The sequence below is a fragment of the Idiotropiscis lumnitzeri genome, chromosome 21, assembly GCF_059441095.1.
Source record: "Idiotropiscis lumnitzeri isolate Australia: NSW breed Sydney's pygmy pipehorse chromosome 21, RoL_Ilum_1.0, whole genome shotgun sequence".
Taxonomy (NCBI): Eukaryota; Metazoa; Chordata; class Actinopteri; order Syngnathiformes; family Syngnathidae; genus Idiotropiscis; species Idiotropiscis lumnitzeri.
Genome location: NC_142411.1, coordinates 10,555,192 through 10,579,088, shown reverse-complemented (window position 1 = coordinate 10,579,088; position 23,897 = coordinate 10,555,192). Strand labels below are relative to the sequence as shown.

Below are 23,897 nucleotides of genomic sequence, written 5' to 3'. Positions count from 1 at the left end.
ATTTAAACGGAACTTTGTCCAAGCAGATTAGCTCTGAAGGAGAGTTGCCAACACTCCAGTTGTATACACTCCCTCGGCCGACTGCAAGCAGTGCACATGGCAAAATAAACTCCAATTCTCCAGAGCGGGCTTGTCCCAATCAATGTCTGGGTTATATCATTTTAGCCACTGCAGTTCAGATCAGTGTTTTCTTTCCAAGATGACACATGGTGATTTTTTTTCTTCTTCTTTAGTTGGTTATAATAGCATGGTATACACCTTGAAATGAGGAACAGGTTGTGAGACTTCAATCATTTTTCCTACATGAGTTGTCTGAACTTTATAGGACTGAGACTATGGAGCTGTCTATGAACACAGTAAAACCTCACACCGCAAAAGATTACCTTTGATTCATTGTAAATGAGTGCAGTCATGTTTTATAATTAGAATTAGAATTAAAATTAGAACTCTAATTATAAAACATGACTAAGACAAATATATAACATCATGCAAACGAATACTTGAACCAAAGGATGAGGCAGATGTGCTAACTATGATACAACAGTTCTGATGCAATCCAATTCAATTAGATTCCATGAACAGGACTGGAGTAACCCCCCCACACACACCCCCAAAAGATCTGCGCTGGTTTTGTTGGCTTTAGAGTCACTTGGCAACGTAAAATGGCCGCCGGTGGCTTCACTTCTCCATCAGCAAGTAAGCGACACCGAAGCGACCAGAGAGAGATATCTTAAAAGGCCGATGTTTCTTTCAAAAGTGGTATTCTGATTGGATTTATACGACCAAATATTCAGATTGGAAAAGGTGCACCCCAGCGGTCTTATTCAGGCTTTTTTTTTTTTGCACATTTTACATGGTCTTTCAAAGCCCAAATATTGCCAATATTCAGATTTTGAAATGTTTTGTGATTGTATGTAACATAGCCAACGAGGCCTGTTAGCCCACCGAGAAAATGCCCCGGAAACCAGATTACCTGTCTAGGCCTATTTATACTGCATCGTTTTCTGTCTGTGAATGATAGTGAAACTCAACCTGCTGATCGAATGATCTTTGATCTCTATACTGTTCACTTAAGGTGTGTGCATTTAGCAGAATGGGATAGAATGCAAGTGTGATTATACTACATCTCGGGAGTGGAATGAGGCTTTAATTGACAGCTAAGATTATAGAGGGAGAGGCACACTTATTGTTGTAGTAAACAAAGTGAAAGTGGAACATTTATTGTGCCGAGAGATGCCATATACTGTATCAATGACAAAAAGAATCACAAGCATAATTTGAGAGTTTAAATTAAACTAATGTATTTTTAAATGAAACTAAAACTTCATACAAGCAATCTTTTTGGTACTGATGACAATTGAAAAAATTTCACAATCATTAGATTTTTATTTTTCAGTAGACTCACATGACATGGAGCCTCCTTATGGTCTTCAACACAATCACATGTACGAAACGTCCTTTTATAGGAGAAAGTGAGATTGACAATTTTTTTTAAATATTCCGCATCATGATTGACAGCTGCAAAACAGTCAACAGAGATTGCATCCACACACATCTCAACCAGCTATTAATTCAATCAATCCCTCACAGCTCACACTGAACCTTGATCCATTTTACCATGACATTTAGAATGATTAGATGCTTTCAGTTTTGTGGTATACACAAAAAATCTCCTAAAAAGTGTTGAAAATCTTCCCAGATGCTGTTACAGCAGAAATGGGTGAGGGCTTTCATGAAAATACGTTCCAAGTGTGTTCCCAGTTCATCTGTATCGGCTTCTGTCTTTGTCGTTGGACTTCCTGGGTGAGCGACTGCGACTCCTTCGACTCCTGTCCCGTCCCTCCTTCACGTGTTTGTCCCTGGACTTGGCATGCCTGCGGTCTTTGTCTCTGGAGCGGGAACGCGAGTGAGAGCGATGCCGGTCCAATTTCCTGTCCCGCCGGCCGTCCTCGTCATCCTGGAGAGATGAGAACATAGAAGAATGCTTTAACAGTGCATCGTTCAAGTGACACAATTGGAATATGCGGCCTGGCAGTAGAAAGAGAAAGAGAGAGAGAGAGAGAGAGAGAGAGAGAGAGAAAAGCATGTGAAATCAGATTTTTGGGAATCATGATTCTTCCAAATTAGTGCTGGATAAAGTTGCATTCAAATATAAGCAGAAGAAAACTATTTATGGCTCTATCCTTCTTTGTGGTATTCCCCTGGCAAGTCCAAACCCTGTCAGCACCGTCGGTTTAAAATGTTTACACGCATTATAAAAGTCTGGATCCAATCGGTTTAATGCAATAGCTTGGCTTTCTTCAGTACATGTCAACATCAATGAGTGTTAGAGCAAGCTAAAGGGAACCAGTTTGACCTAATTTACTCAGCCAAAAGGCTGAATATTGGGATACTAAATGAAGGAACAGGGAATTGTACGCAAGGTAAAGTACTGATGTGTGTGACTGGGCACAGCTACAATGAAGCCCATGTAATCAGGAATAGAACCTTGATGTAAATAAGGAATAAAACCATTAGGCATGCGGCAAAAAAAAAAAATCAATATTGCAGTAAATCATTTTTATTGCTCATGGTGGAGTATGCATCAAATATACCCTAGCATCAAATTTTGAAAAAAAAAAATAAAAAATTGCTTCTGTCCACTGAAATGCAATTTTTTCAAAAGTAATTTTTCCAAACTATGAATTATGCTCGTTTCAATATCAAATATCAACATCCTACTTTCATTACATTGATAGATTTGTGTACAACTAAGATGGACATATATTTATAGTGCAAAATAAATACCTGTATATTCTTGAAATCAGTCATTTCATTCCTTTGATTTGTGCATGACTGGGATATTTACACATGTGCATTATTTTTCAAATACTGTAGTAATATTGATTGTTAGCTTGAGGTTGTATTATTAAAAAATATTTAAGTGTGAAGTCAAACATTTTCTTTGCAAAAATATGTTCTATGTGGCACCACTTTTCCAAAAAAGGTATTCTGATTAATATTGCGTTTGTAGTTTAAGAAAAAAAAGCAGAAAAATCTTCCCGTTTTCATCTATTCATTTGTTGCTACTTGCTGTCGACTGAAATTGATGTCAAAGTGTCCACGAAAGTCAGAAAACTGGTGAGCCGCGACGTTGGCAAGCTGAACGTCAATTTCAGTCAACAGCACCAGGCTGCACAGGGCAAAATGGCAGCCTCCTACGCTGGATTTTTCTGCTAATTCTTGTTCCACAAAATAATATGAACCAGAATTTCAAGTCTAGACTAGTGTCAATACAACTGTAAATCTGCAATAAAGCGCCGTAGGCGTTACAGAATGTGAGAAATAATCGGCACACCGATTTTCGGGCACAACATAGAAACTAAAGTTTCATGGAAGCAGGAAATAAGTATGCACGACTAACAACGTTGACGGTAAGTTGACAAAAAACCCTGCCAAAAATCAGAAGAAGGTACGGCTAAGGAAAATAAAATAGAGTAGCCCCAATTTAATATTGTGACAATTTTTTACATGTTAGTGCTTTTGTGTCGTCTCCTGGTTGAACTCCAGGACACCATGTGATCTTCGCAGAGCCACGCAACAAAGCCATGAGCTAAGAAAAAAAAGGCGGGAATATGTTTTTTTTTCAGAAATTCAAATCAAGCACCATCTGCAACATTCTTCCTTTGTAGAATATTCTTGAGGAATCCCACTAAAGCATTGCTTGTCAAAAGTAAGATTGGCATTGTTTTGAATAACAGATCCATAGAATGACCTTATGAACCAATTTCAATACACATTCTCAAGAATAAAATGTTATGGTATAGTTTTACGTGCTAATTTTATCACACCATATAGAAAGCGCTCTGTTACAGCTGCAGCTTTTGTGAAATAAAGTTGTATTGTAATGCTCTAACTCTCTCGCTGGCACTCTTGGGTTGTGCCGAGTACAAATGGCTGCCAACAACTTTGCCCACATGTGTATGTGCTCCTTTAAATCAAGCTGAGTTTTAGACAGTACCTTGTGTTTTTTGGACTTGCTTCCATTGGCATCCGAATGATGATGATGATGATGACGACTCTTCTCTTTGTGTTTTTTCTGTCCTGCCCCCACCTCCTCTTCCTCCAACAGCAGGTCATATCGGGAACTTTTGGAGGGGTTAGGGAAACCTTAAAGATGCTAATAACAACCCATGACCAGAGGGAAGGTACCATGGCACAATTAACATTCTGACCAGAGTACAAATTCCCAGGTCAACATTTGAGGATACTCTTGTTTGGGCTTCGCTTGATCTTTCAGAGTCAGTTTGGATCGCTTCTCCAAGTCATTCTCATAAGCCTTGAAATCTTCTTTAGTGTACTTACCACCTACAACACATCATGAGGAGGATGGTAACTCAGAACAAAACATTTTCAACCATAAAGGCCGCACATGGCAAAAGAGTACCTTTCCCTTTCCATTTGATCTTTGACACAGATTGGCTGAAGTCGACATGAATGCGACGATCGTCTATGAGCACGTTATCCATTTTGAAGAAGGCCTTTTCACAATCTTCTTGCTGTTAAGACACAGAACAGACAATAAGAAGGGAAAAAGACACTGCTCTGAAAGTTGCAAAAAAATATTAAAGTAATTTCTCATTGCATTTTCACTTTTTAGGGAGCATACAGTTAAAAATGTATCACAAAAAAAAAAAGTTATAGTACTTCCACGAGGGGTCATCAAAGTCCACGCAGGCACTACATAAGACTACCACTAACGGCCACTAGGTGCTGTAAATGAGCCAACCGAATCCTGTGGTCCACCGTATTGAACGCTGCAGTCAGGTCCAACAAAAAAACAACTAGTATCCAGCATTATTTCGTGAGAGGGCTGATTCAGGGCTGTGCAACATATTGACTAAAACAAAGACTGAAAAACCGCTGTGGTGCTATCTGCACCCAAGAAAGATTTCAATTGAATGCACATCACTTTCTCTAGAATTTTTTTAAATAAAAGGCAACTTGGACATTAGAAAATTAGTCATCACAACTTGATCAAAGGCCAGGTTGAGCGGCATGTTTAAAATATTGGGGTACTTCAGCAAAAGACAGACTGCAGTTGATAATGTCAAGGAAAAAAAAAGATTTACCAATACTACCTAGACACTACTAGAACCACCTTAAAGAAATGAGGGGAGCCGGAGGACTTAATCTGGCAAACCAAATACTCTAAAAACCTACAGGAAACAATTTCAAGGGAATTCATCACCACTAAACTAAGGACATGAACAAAGTGATCAAATGTGGTGTTTGGAACAAGAGCCCTGAGCTGCAGGAACCTTATCGACAAAATTCTGCAGGAATCTGTTGCACATTTCACGAGGAAAGTCTGTGAAAATAGACTGAGGCCCAGTCAGTATAGATAAAGCTCACCTTTTCAAATTCGATGAAAGCATAGCAGAGGGAATCTCCAGTCTTCCAGTCACGAATGATTTCGCAGCTGTAGAACCAGAGACAGAGTTTACGAGCAAAATATACGTGTATGCTGCGTCCGTATTAAAAGAAACTCTGTTTACCTTTTAATGTGGCCAAAGCGAGAAAAGATTATTTCCAGGTCCTCATCTGTGGTCACTGGGTTTAGCTTACACACAAAGAGAACATCCTCTGGAGGCTTTACGTCTGCATCAGGGAGGTCGCCCACCTGGAGGAATGGCAGAAACAACACTAAACACAAGCGTGACGATGCATCTTAACTCGAGGGTTGACGCTCTTCTTACCATCTCCAGCAGGATGGCTCGGGTTTTGGCTTCTTTCTCCTGAAGTCTCTCTTCCACTTCTTCCGCTGCTTTCCCATCTGCGTCATCTATCACTTCATCTGCGCCAATCCGACCACTCTTCACTCACATAAAATAATTAGATTAAAGGTTGGCATGGTTGTACCAAACCGGAGGAAATGTAGGCCTATCATTGTGACTTATTTGTTTGATCTTCTGTTTTATACTTAGTTATCACCTCTATATTACGGTTCACCTATTGCAGAGAGTGGCCCATTTATTGTGTGTTCAAAATGTTTATGACGCGTATTAAACATGTTTAAATAAGTCGGACATTGTTTAGTGTTATTTCAAGACAGAATCTCGCGGGGGAAAAAAAAGATCTCTGTGTCGCAAGTCAAATGTAACGCAACTCTTGTTGATGAATAATAGAATCACCGCAATATTGTCTACAGTATTTATGTAAAATGCGAAAGACTTTAGCAACAAAGTAGACCAAAAATCCTGCACTCACATCTAGCTGCTCTTTGGTGGGCTCAGGAGATCGATCAGGCACCGGGAGATCCACAGGATCATCAAAAGGGTCATCAAGGATCACAGTGTGATTTATTCTAATGTAACATGAGATAAGCAAAGCATTGTTAGATATGATTCAGATCAGATCAAATGCCCAACAGCATAACATTAAGAAGTCATTAATTTGAGCCACAATCGCACTTGCCTGATGTCCTGAAATGGAACAAAGTCTGTGTCGACAAAAGCCTCATTGATTTTATCCAAAATGTCCAATCCCTCTGACACTTCCCCAAAAACAGTATGCACGCCATCCAGGTAATCCAGGTTTTCGCCAGTGGTAATGAGGAACTGAAAAGAGGGAAACATTTTTTTTTTATAATAATATAGCTCAGCTGAATGTTTTCTAACATGTATACTCACCTGTGAACCATGCTGGTCACTTCCATTGTTAACCATAGACACTGTTCCTTTCTTTCTGTGTTTAATACGAGGTGTTTTCTCAGAATCGAAAAAACGGGCCTGGTCCCCGTACAGTTTGCTAATGACACAAAAAGAGGACACTGCCGTCAACATGTCGTGTTGAAGAAAGGTAGCCATAGAGATAAAGATAGCCCACCAGTAGACTGACTCTCCACCTCGACCTGTCCCAGTGGGGTCCCCAGTTTGGATGACGAAGTCTCTCTGTAAAATAAATACATAAATAATGAGAAAATAAAATAAAGAAAGATGGGAATACATAGTATGGAAACGGGCTAATGGAAAAGGGCAAACAGACTCAGTACAGCAATCGCCCTATACATTTTATGTAGAGAAATTATTTGGTTATACTTTTGTTTTTAATTCGGAGTCATTACCGAGAGTCAAAAGACCCCCGCACCCACCCAAAAAAATAAATGCATGCTCGAAGGTAATATATGCATGCACGGAATTTTTTTTATCTGTCCTATCAATAATAGGAAGAGCTCGGACGTACCTGTACATTGTGGATAAGGCAGTAGTTGTAGTATTTTATCTTGCATAATTTCAGAAAGTTGAGACAAACTGTAAAGAAAATACAGTTAACGTTGTTGGTTACATTTCGAAAAAAATCGCATTCCACTCTTTCTCTTAAGCCGGAAGAAAGGGAAAAAAATCTTCAACGGTGTGTTGTTGACGTTTACGAGCAAAGTAACGATGTAGCAAGTAAGCTAACAGCTGCAACCCGCAGATTCTTATTCTTGAATCAATCAAAGCTTCCTGATACTCTATTGAACGAGTTATTAATTATGACCACGGCTTTAAAAGACTGGCAGGGTTTTTCTTACCTTTCGGCCTTTCTTCTGTGAATAAATCAACCACAATATCGCCGAGCGTCGTTTCAAGAAGGACCGCCATGCCAACGTGGGAGATCTCGCGAGGAAACGCGGGGTAGCTATTTCACGCGCGTGCGCAGTTCCCATTTCCTTGTCAGTGTTACTGAAAAGATAAGATAGACCAGAATTAAAATGGCAGGGCCAACACTTTTTATAATAGTTCTATTTTTTGTCAGTATTAAGGATACCGAGTCATCACCGAATACGGTAAGACCCACCGCCAATACTTTTATACGAATGAGACCGACGTTGCGGTCAGCATTTTAGCGGTCACAGGTAAACCTAAAATTGTGTTTTGTTTTCACGTGTTAGCCATTATGTTCGCCGAGTCATTGCTTCTAAAAAATATTAATCTCGTGAATGACAATTATTAGAAATATGAGGCACACTCTGCAAACCAACAATGTTGAGGAACGAGGGAAAAAGAAGACACGAGCTTCATCTTCTGAGTAAACTGAACGACTGATGTTCTGTAAATATTACGTCAGATAAGTGATGCAAGGAAAAGTTCTGTTGATGCCCCAGGGCTGGGATAATATTTCGCACTGTTGGTGATAAATATTATTATTATTATTATTATTATTATTATTGCAGGACAATATCTTGATCAATGTGACAGCAGGGTCACTGGCAGATACACAAGAGTCTAACAACTTGCAGGTACAATACATTCAGTTTCTGGTTACCTAACCATTACCAATCTAACCAAACTGTTATTTCTTGTTTCAGATTATTTTAAACATATCGGTGGGCGAAGATGAGGTATTGGTAAATGATGTTCCTGTTCAGTTGTCAGGGGTGACAAGATTCAACTGTCAAGCACTTCTCTGTAAATTAATGTCCCCTCAAAATGATGTTTCTTTTCCACTATTAACACTAATGCATACGATTTACTTGTTTTTGTCAGTGAATAGCACTAATGGAAGCAGGGAGTATGAAGGAGGGGACCTGGTGTCGACTGTTACTCGGGTTATGGTGACCCAGAGCCGACTGTATAGTGACTTGGAGGAGTTGGTGGCTATGCAAGTGTTTAGTGAAGTCATTGAGTTGGAGGGCAAACAGGTACACGTGATGTAATGTTTTGATCATGTTTCTCTCAATGTGCTCCTAATCTTTCAATTCTTTTTCTGTGTGAACTGTTATATTTGTTATTGTTATACTTATAGACAGATCAATAGAAAGTAAGGGCTGAGTTTACTGAAAGTGTCCTTATACAACTTTTTTCACTTCTAATCCGATCCTGTGGCCTGGAGTAATGTCAAATGCAGATATCGTTCGATATGATATCAGCAGGAATGATACATGCGTTAATTTATATTTTGCATGACTTGTTAGAAGAGACTTCCTCAAGTTGTACTATTAAATATACAAATAGTATGCCACGGTAAGTATAAGGAAATATGACTTATTCAAAATATTTGGGTTACATGAAATCAACTCCAAATATGAGAACACACAGCATTTAAATAAAATAAATGAAAAATAAATTACAGCTACCATATTCACAAAGCTGACAATTTACAGAAATTCACTTCCTGAACAATTGATGTTAATTTTCCCAATTTAAACTTCTGCCATGAACATTACAGCGGGACTGTACATGGGATTGTTTTACTCTATATTTAATATGTCAAAGAATAAACCTCTCACAGATTTTTTTCCTTAACAGTGACCTTTCAACAATCCACATTGCACATATCTGTGCACATGCATATTTTGAAATAAACACAGATCCTATTCTGATGGTCATTTTATATGTACCAAAATAAATTGTTTAAAATATCACTTAACATAGCTTAACTGTGGCTGTTACTTCAACAAGCATTGATGATTATTAGTTTTTTTTTTTTTTTACCGTAAGCTTCAATATTTATTATTTAAAAAAAAAAAGAAGTATGGTGACACCACACCACCTACATCTTCATTCGCTTCTTTACAGGAGTGATTGTTTTGAACACGTGGAACACGAGTAGATTGTGGAATGGACTGCATGTCTGTGCCCGTTTGTTGCTGATACAAATATCGCTTTGGACACCTCTTGTGTTTGATAAGTGACTCGTGCTTTTGGCAAAGTTAAAGGAGAGCGATTTATTTTTTAATTATCCCATCAAATTTGTATTTGTGTTTTGTAGGTTCAGCAGCCTGATATGTGTGAGGTGAAAATACTGATGAGCCCAGATTTCCAGAAGCTGGCTCAGTTTACTAATATTTACCCCATTGGACACAGTGAGATCGTCAAAGTTTCCAGAGATAATGACATGGTCGTCACAGATCCAACAAATCCTAAAAAAGGTATGGTGAACACACATTGGTCACAGTCACTATATTCACCAGTTAATCTCTCTCACTATTTTTAATCATCAGAGGAGCAAATGATGCTACAGACGACCAGTCAGTATCCTCTTAAACACTCCGAGACGACACAAGAAGAGATTGCAGCTCCGGGAAAACTCCCGGAAACTCCGCTTCGCATGGACCCTGAGCTCTTGAATGATATCAAATCTGAAGAAGCTGATTATGGAGACCAGATGCCAAATGAGAGTTCACCAAAAGAATTCCTCTCGTACTCGGTGCGAAAATACCTTTTTTATGTCGTGCTGTCTTTAAAGGGGAAGCCATATAAAAAAATGGCTTTACAATATGTTCCATGCGGCCTCACTAGTCTAAACAGTGTTCTGATTAATATTGCATTTATGGAATAGAAATTAGACAGCAAAATGCACCTGTTTTTCATTTTTGTCTCAGGAAGTTGCCATTTTGACACTTGATGTCAACTAAAAATGACATCACAGTGCCTAAGGGCTCAGCTTGCAAATGTCACCTGTCCAAATCCAGAAAACAGGTGAGCCTTGATTGGTCCTTACTCAGGCCCTCAGGCACTGTGATGTCGTTAACAGTCAAATTGGCCGCTTGGACAAAAGAGGGTGGATTTTTTTCTATTTAGAAAACGCAGTATTAATCAGAATGCCATGTCTAGACAGGTGGGGGTGCATCTAAAATTTTAAGAACATTTTTGACAGGAGTTCCCCTTTAAATTTCGCTTGTGACTGGTGGGAATTCCAATTTCAAGTTATGCAAAGATTGTTCAAGGAAACAATACTGTATTTAAATCACCATCCTGGGCCATCATTTACTTGAACAAAATGGTGCACCTCAAATATACGACAGTAACGATTATCAACGTGTAGTACTAATACCACTAGAGGTCCTCTGTCTCAAAAGTGGTACTTGAAAGAATTACTGCACCAGTACAGTTCAGTTGTATTTAACTTTATACTACAATTGTCCTATATTGAGGTTCAGTGTTAAAGTTCAAACTGTGTACAATGTTACAGTGACCTGCTATAGTATTATTTTCATTAGCACTAAGACTCACTGCGCTACTGTAACTTAATGTCCGTAATTATGGTGGTGGTAACTTGGAGCGCTCAATATTTTTTTAGGCTGCACACTTGGTGTAAATGGACTCTTTTCAGATGAGTAAAATGCTTGTTTGCTCTTAAATGAGGAAATAAAATTTAATCTCATTCACTATTCTGCCTTTCCAGGCCATGTGCCGTTGGGTGGAACAAATCCGGGAGCGTCTGAAAGACTTCTGTTCCGAGTCACTGCCGCTATTCTTCCTGGTTATGTGGGTGGTCGTCATTGGTGTTGCTGGATCAGCAATTATTGTCAAATTATTGGACTTGTTCTTCCCAGCATGTGAACACAAGTGAGTTTGAATTGAGCACAATTTTCCCTGACTATAAATTGGGAGATTATCTGCTCTGAACAAGTAGTACACATTTCATTATGTCATGATGATAACTAACAAACGTCAACTTTTTGGGCCATTCTCACAGGCGGATTTGTCATCTGAAGTCATTCACTCCGTTGCCGGACGAAGAGAAGCACACACTCCTGGAGAACATAGACGTAGAAGAAGCAAATGAGTAAGAATTAAATGAGGAGCGTGCTGTCAGTTTTTCTTTATTTTCTTTTGCATCTTGTGGAATTAGCAGAAGTCATATGGCCCGGTTCGGTTGCTGTAAATAAAGGTTTTGTCCGGATGCTATCTGTAGTCATCAAATTGTCTTCATGCCAATTGGCTGCAGTTGATTTGAGACAAGAATCCATAAAAGAACAGTGGAAAACACGTAACATGACATGAACCCCTCATACCTACACTGGCCATATCATTAGGTAAATTTTGATGAATCTTATTCACCTGAGTGGCAAAATATTTGAACCCTTTGGTTCAGTGCTTTCCTATACCACTGAAAACAACCGTAACAGATGGTCGAATTAATGATATTCTAAGTGAAGATTATTTGCCAACTTCCAATGTTGAGCATTTGCACTCATATGTTTCAATCAATGAGAAAATCCCAAAGATTTCAGTTGTAAAAACAACCATTTTTCTGTTGTTATATTTGTAAAGGCTGAATTGATAAGATCTTGGATGAGATGTCACAAGTGTTCCTCATTTTATAGCCAGTGAATTGCTATATATGAAAAGATTGTTGCACTTATTTTGGTAATTATTTATGTGAATTGACACATTTTTCATGTCAAATCAGTGTCACAAAATTTATGTTCACTCTTGAAATCAAATGACCCCCCCCCCTACTTGTAATTCACACCTTCCTGTCACAATTGTGTTCTTATTTAAAGTCCTGTTCACAATGTCACAAGGTCTACTTTAATGTTAGGAAAGTTGGGCGTTTTATTTTTTTTATTTTTATTTTTTTAGCTATTGTGAAACACGCTACTTGTTTTAACCTTGTCCTTTACAATAATGCTGGACTCGTATGAGCATGGGCAGTTATTAATGTGTCAAACAGGTGTTGAAGGCACAAAGGGGAAAATTGAGAAACTTACATAATAATGCAGTTATTCATTGTTATGCTTTCTTAGAAGAAACACATTGAATTGACGCGGGGACTTGTGTGTGTGTGTGTGTGTGTGTGTCCCAGCTCTTCGTTTTGCATTCTGCACAGTGCACGATGTACCGCATATGAGATGCATGTGTAGTCAGTTGAGTGAATACATTTTGCTGTTGTATCTACAGCTTGGGACCTCAATGGTAACAGCTCAATTTTTTTTTTTTTTTACAAAGTGCTCCTGGTGGTTAGACACTATGGGGACGTGCTCAAATAGATACATTTGTGCTTAGAATAGTATTTGACCCATGAAATGTTGGATTTGTTAGCATATAATTCATCAATTACAGCTGGACTGCATGTGTGTCTATAACGCTTTTGATTAAAGGCTTTATCGTCCGTGATCAAGGTGTGAGCATCGAGTAGCTTCCGCGGCTATCTTTAATTGAGGGACTTTAATGTATTGATCTCTACTTAAGTCTTGTAGTTCCCCAATGATAACGTCTGATAACGGGCATGCACCTGCTGGACCGTAAATGACGCAGGACTTCAAATTAAATATATTTCTCTCAAAACTATTCACACAAATACATCCACGATTTTCATGTTTTTCAGAGCCTCAAATATGTATGATTTTTGTGTGTTTTTTTTTTTTCATGTGTGTGAATTTATCATCACCTATCAATTGCAAATATTAAATTCCGCCTGTGAAGTGATGAATGTGCATTTATTGATTAGCGGCCACATTTATTTTTGAATTAGAATTGTACCACAACAAACGCGAACCGTGTCATTTTATGGACCTTGACCTGGAGCAGCAAGACAAGGGTAACACGGCTTCAATATGGTCACTATGGTGACTCTTAATCCATGCTACAAACACCAGAGAACAAATACAAAGTGCAAGAATGATATGAGCAACACAAATGTACTTGAAAATAGCTCATCATAAATCAAGAGAAGCTCGCTGCATTTTCTGCAGAGGTGGCTTGGTGCATGGTCTGTTCATGGGTTCAAGCTATTACAATCGCTTTTCAAATTAAAATATTTTTCAGCATCGTATAATAAATAAATCCCTATTGTTGTACAGTAACAGCAAAAGCACTTGTGATTCCTAGTGGTGACTCCAACTACATTTGTCATTTCGACAGCTGCAATTTTAACTTTGCTTCAACTTCCAAAATGTTTTCCACACCAAGTCGATTTTGCAAATATTTTTTTACAGGTGCAAGTTATCATTCATTCAGCTGAAAATATCAATTTGCTTTTATCATTCCCCTCCTACAAATACAACACAGGTTATTTTTGCTTCATAATTTTTGAAATTCTAAACCTGGGTGAATACTCAAGAAACTTGTGCGCGCAAGGCCTGGAAAAACAATCGCATTTTAGAGGGTTATTTTTGCCAGTACCCCGTCGTGGCCAGGTTCGAGGAGGATGGCTATTTACAGCTCTAGTTATTAGTCGTCTTCCATTAAGAGGGGTACTAACCATTTTGTCCATGTGAGTATAACTACATTTTCTGAGAACTGCTTTCATCTGTGTTGCAACCCGTGAACTGACATTCAAGCCTTGGATCACTGGACCACATTCCATACCTTTCGGCAATTTCTTGAAAACACCTGGAGGAGGAGAACGCCCCCATAAAACTGCTATTGTTGACAAAACAAGGCATGGTGAGGCGACACGGGCTGCTGCATACCAAAAAGGTCCCTGATTCATGTAGAGCTTGGATCACTCTTAACGGTTGACATTGGTACTCCAATCCTCTATTCTCCATAATCATCAACATGCCTGTCACATTTTGAGTCAGTCCCTTGACGAGCACTAGGTAGGATTCAGTCCCCGAGTAGGACACCTTTTTTTTTGCCCCCTGCATGGGTTAAACATGGAATGTCAATGTTGTTGTAACATGCAATTGTGACAAATATGGAATATGTAGTAAATGTAAAGGCCCAAACAGGTCCATACAGTAGTATAGTGTGACTGCTGGTTGGTTCATAAATTTCATTTTGCGTAAACGGATGTCAAGTTTAACTCACTGTTATTGTGAAATATCAATTGTTTTATTAAAAAAAAAAAAAAGTACGCACAATGCTAACTAAATCATGGTGCGATGTGAAGGCCCAACATGTGCTCATTAAATGCTAACATAAGCTAAAAAAATATGCGGTCATCATTCTGCATCCTGTCAAGAGGCTCACATATTTCATTGTATGTACATTGCCTGCTTGAAGTTGATTTAAAAAAAAAAATGCGATTTTGACCAGTACACATTTCTAACAACTTTGACTCAGTTATCTGCTATCAAGTTAACAGTATGAAATAATCACAATTTTAAAAAATAAAATTCAATACGTGAGTCAATTTAGTGGACCGGTGTTTCAAAACATGCATAAATAGGTCATATAAGGTGCAAGTCTACTTCATAATGACAAAAACGTGCTGGAAAAACCCCGAAAAATTATTCTGAACAGAATTTGAAGCCAGGGAGCACACATTTCAAAGGGAATACTACATTTGAACAGCACACACTTGTTTTATTTATAAAACAGCATTTTATTCATAGAATTATAGTTTTCAATTACATTACAGGAATGTGCAAGGGCCACACATTTCCATATAAAAGCAAGTGCATGAAAATGTCAAGCGAGAGATGACCTTTTGGAAGTGTTGTGGTTGGATATTGTCACACAAAGATTTAAGGCATTTGCAAAGGCACAAAACCAAATATACAATATGTAGTCAGGACTACTGTTTGTATTGCAAAAAAAAAGTCTGCATGTCAGTTATTCTTAACTTTAAAAAAGAAAAAAAACTATGGATAGCCATCTGAAGATTATTAACAAATTTACAACCAACTACCTTTCTTCGTCATCCCCAGTCAATCTCAACCCTTCAACAGGACCCGAACTCCTCAATCCACTTTTCATACTTCTCGAGGTCTGCTGCCGACACAGACTTGGAAACTTTCTTCAAGGATGACTCAAAGTCCTCCATGGTGGTGGGCATGTGCATTTCATCGCGGGAGATGTTGCGGATCTCCTCTGGTGTGAGTCCTTCGATTCTTCGCCTCATGGCCATCAGGGAGGCGTCCCTGCAGTGATACGCAACATGTTTTTATTCTTAAATGCTTCGAAGCAACTCTCTGGATTAAGTAATAGTCAAATAACCAATAAATTTAAAGGGAAGCTTGCTTTTACATTGACATGAATTTTTTTACTCCAATTTAAAGCTGCATAAAAATATTGACAAGACTTTCAATAAAACTCAAATTGACTTCATTGTTATTTTAAGAACTTAAAAACACTTGGAAACATCTAGCTCAAGAGTAAAAAACAAAAGGCCAAAAGTTAAATCCTCATTAATTTACACAATTGTTGCAATATAGACCAAAACAATTTATTGATTTAATAACAACAAATACTTGGCCTTGAAAATAATAACAATAAACAAAAAAAAAGATTTCTTCTCCCTTTCACTTAGTTAGGGATGTATGCCAAAGATCTCACTGGTGTCCGCTCTTGCTGCAACATGGATTACATGTGGGTTTGAAGTTATTTACGGGCAAGCAAAGACTCACAATTGTTGCACAATTTGCACACAACCATCTTATTAAAACAGTCAATTCCCGATTAAAAATAAAATTATGCAGTGGATATGCCAAATTATAACCTTCTATAGTAAATATACGGTTAAATATAGAGCCATAGATCTCCTTTGAGTACTAATCAAGAGGATTTGTAAAGCAAAAAAAACATCCCATAATCTCTATACAGAATGTGCGACTGAATACAAATGTTAAGATTAGATTTATCGCCTGCTTGAGTGATTTTAGTCCCACCTGCACACGTTTGTGATGTCAGCTCCCGAGTAACCTTCCGTCTGCTCTGCAATCTTGTCCAAGTCCACGTCACTGGCCAGCTCCAACTCCTTCAGGTTAATCCGGAGGAGCTCCACCCGTCCTTTTCCTGAGGATACAATGTTGAGGCTACAAAGTTACACTACATAGTGTTATTCTAAACAGGTTTCGTGTATCTAAATGTGGTAGGTATACAAATGGCTGAAACTTTTTACAGTCGAGAATCAAAGAACACGGCCTGGCAATTTAAATATTTCTTACAAATGGGAAAGAGACACATTGAAACGACATTACAGCCAGTTCAATCTCCGTTTGTGTAATAGCCTAGCTTGCAATGTTGGAGTGTTGCTAACGTATTTGCTAACACTCCATATTAGCCTATTTTCTCCTTAAGCCTCCTGGAAGGTTTGCACTTTTGATAAGTCAGTCTATATAGGCACAAACAATAACCTGACAGGATAGTGCACACAACAAATACAACACAGAATCCATTAGCTGCATAACATTCCAATTTGTGTAACTATACTTTAAGTGAGTACCACTTAGGTACACTTCAAGCATTGAATGCGCAGACAAAGCTAAATGTTTCTTTTATTCCCCCCCATTTGTATTTCTTTCTATGCAGTTGTATAAGACACTACATTCATATGTGGTGACAAAAGGTACCCAAGCCAAGGACATCCTAAAAGAAATTCCTGACTGTGCTCTTTAGGACTAATAAATCCATCAGGATTACAGGTTGTTTACTGAGGCCCTGTGGAAAACACAAAGAACTGTACAAAAGGTTGAATAGAGTGAAAGACAGAATGATAGGAATGTGGAGCTGAGGAAGCCAATTTGTGTTTGGAAGGGTTTGGGGGGGGGGGGTCGCTGGAGGGTTAATCCAGTTAAGGCCCGGCACTTAGTGTAGAGCGCACTGTAGTATTGATAGATATTGCATTCATCCAGTACTGACGGACACAGGTGTCAACAATAAGGCCTGGGGGCCAGATCCGTTCCCTCCACATCAGTTCTGTGTGTCCAACGTGAGTACAATATCTGTCTAAAATATTTTGCTTTCCACCATTTTACACGGTTTTCGCAATGTGTTGTTGAAATGCAAGGCCAATTGTGTATGTGTCATATGTTAAAGGTGACGCTACATGTACAGAGGTATCAAGCTCCTCTGTGGAAAACTATCTACGATGTGGACCACAACAGAAAGGAGGCCAATCTAAAGACAAAGTCCACCAAATCGTTTAAGAGATGTACCTGAGGGTAAGGGAATGTAGATCCTCTTCTCTAAACGCCTTCTCAGAGCCTCATCAATGTCCCACGGGAAGTTGGTGGCAGCCAGGACCATCACCATCTTTGATGGGTCATCGCCTTCCGATGCTCCGCCAACACCTGCACAACACAAACGCAACACAAATGTCTCTCACGTCCGTTTCTGGGTTCACAACGGAAAGCAGAACTATTCAGCATCTGTGTAAAAATGTAATGAAATTCTGATAAAACATCAAGGTAAACAATTCAGAGAATCTTTTACCATCCATCTGCACCAGCAGTTCCGCCTTGACTCTCCGACTGGCCTCATGTTCCTCGGAGGTACCTCTTCGACTGCACATGGAGTCAATTTCATCGATGAAGATCGTAGTGGGAGCATAAAAGCGGGCCTGAACAGGGATGATGCCATAATGCCCAATTTATAGCTGCTACCGTACTTATCAAATCCAGAAGGTAATGATCACTTTGACGACGGCACCAAAGTCTCACCATTTCGAAGAGCAGGCGCACCAACTTCTCAGACTCGCCTCGGTATTTCGAAGTCAACGTGGATGAGGAGACGTTGAAGAAAGTAGTTCTGCATTCAGTAGCAACTGCTTTTGCTAAAAGTGTTTTCCCCGTGCCGGGAGGTCCCACCATGAGCACTCCCTGAAGTGAAAATTTTATGGACCGCTGTCAGTGACATGTCACGAACACCCATTTTAATCAAGATAAGTAAGTACCTTCCATGGTCTCCGTATGCCTTTGAAAAAGGCTGGCATCCACATTGGCAACACAACCGCTTCGTTCAGGAGTTTTTTTGCATCACCCAGGTCTGCAATGTCGTCCCTTAGAGACACAATCACTTTATAGGTCAAACTTAACTAGGCAGCAGTGATGGGTAAATGAAGCTTCAAATATGCTTCATGAACCAGTTGTTGTATTTTTGGACTCCTGTAGATGGCACTCTCTGTTCAACATTGGGCTGAAAGCCCACTGACTTGCCATTTCTTAAATCCTTAATTTAAACCAATAGTGCCGTCTTGAGGACTAAAAAAAAAAATCAACAACTGGTTCATGAAGCAGATTTGAAGCCTTTTCTCATCACTACTAGGCAGTAAGTGATAGTACCACATTAAATAATTCTATAGTGTCAGAAATTCTGCCTTTACAAAAGATAATGTCTTGTTTAAACTACACTGATAAAGAATATTCAGAAAACAATATTGGCACGTGGAATCCATACAACAAGCAGGTTTGTTTAGGAAAGTAGCCAGAAGCTAAGCGAAGACCGAAGTATATAATCCCAAAAGAAGAAAAGTTGAACGTTAACTTCAGAGCAGGGCAGTCTGTCTCAGAGGCGCAAGGGTCCAGCCTGGCCGGATGCCCATTTTTGGAGCCGGGGCGAGGGGTGACAAATTTAAGAAAAAAAAAAAAAAAAGGGTTCGATCAACAAAGGCAAAAAGAGGTTGACTTTAGTCCAGCCTACGAATCGGCTCTCGTCCGTGTGATAAACCTACTCGCTAAATGGGCAAATGACAAAAATTGTCTCGTGACGTGAGGCGGCAGTGTGCGTTCAAGCGTGTCTGTATTTCCTTATTCTGACATCACGTAACCCGCGACTTCCGCGTGCTACTGGGGCATTTTGGGGGGTGGGGGGCGGAACTGTACCGAGGTAGCGGCCAGAGCACGGGGGACTGACCGGGAAAAAAGGGTCAAGTGCCAAGTTCTGGTTGAATTAGACTTTTAACATGATCCGAATTACCAAATATTTACCATTCAGGGTTATGCCTTTTGTGCATTGTGTAATACAGTATTTTCTATGCTAATCTTGTTCTGGCACATTAATTCTAAAACAGTAAACCTAGATGTGTGTTTTAAATCAAGCCAAAAAAAAGATGACCACATACCACTTGATGTTTGGATTCTGAGATATGATATCTCTCTCCAAGGCTTCTACGAGGTCTTTGTCATATCCTGCACCGTCAAACTTTTTCAATTCTTTTTCCTGGCCATCTCCTTTGCTCTGGGAACCAAACCAACATAAAACAGTTTTTGGCGGGGCTTAACCGAGTAAGTTCTATTAATATATTAGTATAATGTATCATATAATAACTGCTAATTTAAAATATTTACACCTACCCAAGAATATTAAGTAAACGACGACGTGACTGATATTTTTTTTTTCCATTGATAATTTAGAGTAGAAGAGGAAATGCCACACCTTATTGTCCTTTGCTTTGCCAGCAACTTCCTTTGCTTCTTTTGTTTTAGCCTTGGGGGCTTTGTGTCTGTCCCCGTTGGCCCCGCGACCCACCTGCCTCTGCTGGGCCTTCACGGCCACGCTGAGGCGGTTGTTGATTGGCTTACTGTCTTTATAAGGGTTTGTTGGCCGCCTAACAGGACACGGTGAATGCCTGTGAATGAAAAATAAAGAAGGAAATGTTACTCTCAAGATATAGTTTACTCAAGTGCTCTCTTACTAGACAATCAAAGAACTTTGCAGGCCGCTTATTGCGCAGAGTGGGTTTTGTGCGTGGTATGGTTTTGACTTATTTCGCTAGCTTGTGGGTGTAATATTAGCGTTATGCGACTGAGACAATTAGCATCTTGACATGCGTGTCACGGCAAGTTTTTTTTTATTTTTTTTATTTCATCTGAGCGGCTTGCTGCCCGGTGCAAAGTGGCCTGCAGACCGGTATCGGGCCACAGAACAGTGGTTGGGGACCACTGCTTTGAGATGTGACTTTAAAAATAAGAGGAACATCTTGGTCTTTCTTTTTAAGACCGCTAAAAACTAGTGTTTGAACGCCTGTGTAGACTTTATATACACTCAAACACACGCACAAAAAAAAACTGGCTCCTTAAAGCGACTTGTTTTCTAATCTGGATCACAGGACCACATCAGAACTATACTTCATGCGAAAAACAACATTCAAGTTAATTCTAAATCTGTGCATATGGAAATTGATTCTATATATGTTGTATTATGAAGTATAAAATTAGTCCTGTAGCTTCCTTACCTTGGTTCAATGGGCACAGGCCTTATATCATAATCATCAGGGTCAATTGGTTTAACAGGCACAGTGTCCAGTTGAACGCTCTCCAGTGTCGACAGGAGGTCTTGAACCTGTCTGCTTTCCTCACTAACTTGTTCCCACAACTGGAAAAAGAACCCAGATTTATCTTAAAATCATCAGATCCCAGCAGGTCTTATTCGTAATATTTACCTTCTGCCATCTCTGCTGAAGACTGGGGTCTCGCGTAATATAGATATGTTTCTTGATTTGTTCGAGCAGGCCTTGGTAGAGAACACTGGCGGAGTTGTAGTTTCCCAGCAAAGCATATTCACGGGCCAGCTTCATGTTCTCAAAGATCTCTTGTAAACTCATAGTGCTGTAGAAACAGCCAGGGAGCTGGATGAGTGTCATTCAGAATTCACATTTGTTCATTTGCAATCCAAAAAAAGACACTTTTGACATTTCGAACTGTCAATTGGGATATCAATTCTGGCGTTCCAAACATCTTGACAGTGGTTGCAATAATATACAGGAGTGTGCCCCAAAAATTGAATATCGAAGCAACGTACATTTATTTCAACATTTTTTGTTGGCACACTATGATTTCTAGATTCATATAACTATTAATACAGCTCCTTTCAAAGGATACTTACAACGTGTAGGCAGTATGTGATGTGTAGATGATCAGACGCGTTTCTTTGCAAGATTTTATTGATATAGTCGGTCTTCATATATAGAATTCAAGTACACAGCTATTGTTTGCATCGCGTCTTCGTGTTTTTAATGTATGCAATGCATGTAGTAGTTGAATGATTGATGATTAATGGTCTGACAAATTAAGTTTAGCAAGCGAATTCGGTAGCCCGTGAAACGAAAGAGTTGCTAGCAAATTGACACTTGTATCGTCGTACACTATGTACGAATCATTCAGCTGCACTTTAAACTGCTGACGACAATTGCAACGTCTTTCGCTGGTGGTTACGGCGCTGTTGATTGACTTCCCACTAAATTTTTACAGATTGAAATTGAAAAAAAAAAACAAGCACGATACCGAACTTTTCGAATGAGCCCACGCAGAGTTGAGGGAACGACTGGGGTGACGAGTTCCGCCGTAGCAGTTCAAACAGGAGATGACACAAGATAAACACTTTCCCCCTGCCGCCGTCACGTGGTCCTGTACACGGAAGTGGAGAACAGCGCCCTATCCTGGAGCTACAAGGGAAGGGGCAGTCAGGTTCGATGTTCGTGAGACCACCAAGCTTGATCACGCTGACTGTTGTTATTGTAGTTAATAATCCAAACAAGAAACCGACTATTCCCCTTAACTAGAATTAAATTAGGTGAACAGTCTTGTTATTTTTTAGGGGAAAAATTCGCCAAGTTGCACATGTTTTGCAACCGGAAGTTTAATTTGTTAATCAGTAACTTTATTGAGGAACACAAAATATACAGAAACAACAATCAAAGGAAGTCACACAAATAGGCTAAGAAACGTGAACTTCAAAGTTTATTATAAAGAGCACGCGGAATTTCAATCATTTGTGTTTTCACATTTGTGGGTTGTCCAAATCATTGTAATATTTTTTTCTTACTTAATTTTCATACATACAAAACTATTTGTGTAGTTTGCCATTTAGCCAACTATATGAGATAATGAGATAGTACACAATGTTTTTTTTATTCACAGATGAGGAACCATTGAAACCAAACAATATTTTCAAAGGGAAAGATGTGGCCCTAGAATAGGAAAAATAAAATTATAAATATTTTTTTCAAAATTGAACAGAAACTCAGTAGTCACAAAACAAATGAAACATATCTTCAGGCGACCGTTCGCAAAAATAGCAAACAATGAGGAGCAGCAAATCATTCGCATGAGTAACATCTGTGAATTATTTTGAAAGAAACTTCTCGGGGTCGTTAAAAATCGATTTCCGTCGTGATTTTCAAAATAGACTCAGAGATACTGTTCAGAAGTCATAAAACCTCAACTAGATATTAATAAAATCAAATAAAATGGAGCAAAAAAAAAAAACAACAACTACAACAAATAAGTGCATATCTCGATGGTTTTTAAACTTGAGTCAGTGAGTAATGAATGAGTGAGTCTTACCAATTGTTTAAAACATATTAGGCAATGCAGTAGGAAATTGATAAGTGAAACGTTTCCCTTCAGAATAATCTTATAGAATACCATTACAGGATGGTATAGTTATTTTAGTTGATATTTATATAATTTTTATTGTTATCATCATCAGTCGCATTTTCCTCGTCAAAGTATAGCTAACCTGTACTGGCTGTATCGTGAAAAGACTGCAGTACTATCCATTGTCCAGCAGATAATGCTAGAGAACTATAAACAAACTGTGCCCGTTACTGCCACAAGTTGAGTATTAAAGACTACAGACTATGGGAGTGCCCCTGTCTGCAGGCTCAAGGCTCTCAGCAGCAACAGTATCAGGGATTGGACTGGACTTCATAGTTGTAATATTAAGATCTTTATTTGGACAATTCCATGTAATCAATAATTCCATGTAATCAATATTTTTTGAGAACAGAGGAAGAAGAATCATCTTTATTTTTCATGTGACACACATGCACACAAGATCTGACCTCTGCATTTGACCCTTCACAGTAGTGAACACAGCAAACGCCCACTGTTAATGGCATGGTATCAGTGTCTTGCTGAAGGACATTACAGCCATGTCTCAGAGGGATGTGTTTGGTGTGGAAGAACATGAATGAAAGCCCTGACATCAACCTTGGAAAATAAGTCGTATTCAGGCAGACAGGTTGACCTATCATCCCAAATATGAGATCCCTTACCATTGATGTTTCGTTGTTGTTGCAACTTTCGTCTTGTTCCATCAGGGGTTGCCACAACGCATTAGTCACATGATTTGTTCTGCATAGTTTTTATGCCAGATGCCCCTTCAACGCACCATTTTGTTTAATTCAGAGTTGGGCGTATAGGGACACAAGCCTTGAATCAAAACCATGCTGTTTACATGCTCCAGCTCACTTGTGACCCTAATGAGGACAAGCGCTCTAGAAAATAGATAGAGAGAGTTTCCTCAAGTTTCAGGCAAAATGTTATAATTTTATTTGTTGGCATTACAATATTTTGTGACAAGCAATTATACCAGTTCCACCTCTCCAATTTACAGTGCACCCATGAGCGGTGAGTAGCCTTGATAATGAAGACTGTCAACTTGCACCTGCTAAATATTATTGTAACGTCCAATTCCAATCAGTTTTATTCAAAAACTCCTGAAGCAAATACTGAACATGGCTTTTCCCACTCA

The 23,897-nt window shown here is 39.1% G+C and overlaps 3 protein-coding genes across 5 annotated transcripts; 1 reads left to right on the top strand and 2 right to left on the bottom strand.

The window, feature by feature from the left end:
- Positions 1 to 1,284: 1,284 nt before the first annotated feature.
- ppil4 (peptidylprolyl isomerase (cyclophilin)-like 4) lies at positions 1,285 to 7,715 on the bottom strand. The gene is made up of 13 exons (XM_088286375.1): positions 7,556 to 7,715; positions 7,225 to 7,292; positions 6,868 to 6,932; positions 6,672 to 6,789; positions 6,457 to 6,599; positions 6,250 to 6,346; positions 5,739 to 5,855; positions 5,538 to 5,662; positions 5,395 to 5,461; positions 4,427 to 4,538; positions 4,251 to 4,347; positions 4,001 to 4,127; positions 1,285 to 1,957 (listed from the first exon to the last, which is right to left on the bottom strand). Exons 1-13 carry the CDS (start codon positions 7,623 to 7,625, stop codon positions 1,763 to 1,765), a joined length of 1,401 nt encoding a protein of 466 aa, XP_088142501.1. The 5' UTR covers positions 7,626 to 7,715; the 3' UTR covers positions 1,285 to 1,762.
- Positions 7,644 to 11,652, top strand: ginm1 (glycoprotein integral membrane 1). The gene is made up of 8 exons (XM_088286376.1): positions 7,644 to 7,810; positions 8,198 to 8,263; positions 8,333 to 8,432; positions 8,511 to 8,665; positions 9,736 to 9,895; positions 9,968 to 10,173; positions 11,152 to 11,315; positions 11,446 to 11,652. The coding sequence occupies exons 1-8, from the start codon at positions 7,736 to 7,738 to the stop codon at positions 11,537 to 11,539; spliced, it is 1,020 nt and encodes a 339-aa protein (XP_088142502.1). The 5' UTR covers positions 7,644 to 7,735; the 3' UTR covers positions 11,540 to 11,652.
- A 3,698-nt stretch (positions 11,653 to 15,350) lies between these two features.
- katna1 (katanin p60 (ATPase containing) subunit A 1) lies at positions 15,351 to 21,968 on the bottom strand. Of its 3 annotated transcripts, none has more exons than XM_088286945.1 (11): positions 21,246 to 21,968; positions 20,803 to 20,968; positions 20,596 to 20,735; positions 19,797 to 19,989; positions 19,483 to 19,598; positions 18,316 to 18,421; positions 18,083 to 18,241; positions 17,856 to 17,982; positions 17,579 to 17,713; positions 16,310 to 16,436; positions 15,351 to 15,562 (listed from the first exon to the last, which is right to left on the bottom strand). In XM_088286945.1, exons 2-11 carry the CDS (start codon positions 20,962 to 20,964, stop codon positions 15,364 to 15,366), a joined length of 1,464 nt encoding a protein of 487 aa, XP_088143071.1. In that variant the 5' UTR covers positions 20,965 to 20,968; positions 21,246 to 21,968; the 3' UTR covers positions 15,351 to 15,363. The 3 variants fall into 3 exon arrangements, with proteins under 3 accessions (XP_088143071.1, XP_088143072.1, XP_088143070.1); XM_088286946.1 differs by having other exon boundaries at positions 21,644 to 21,968; XM_088286944.1 differs by having other exon boundaries at positions 21,649 to 21,966.
- Positions 21,969 to 23,897: the final 1,929 nt, after the last annotated feature.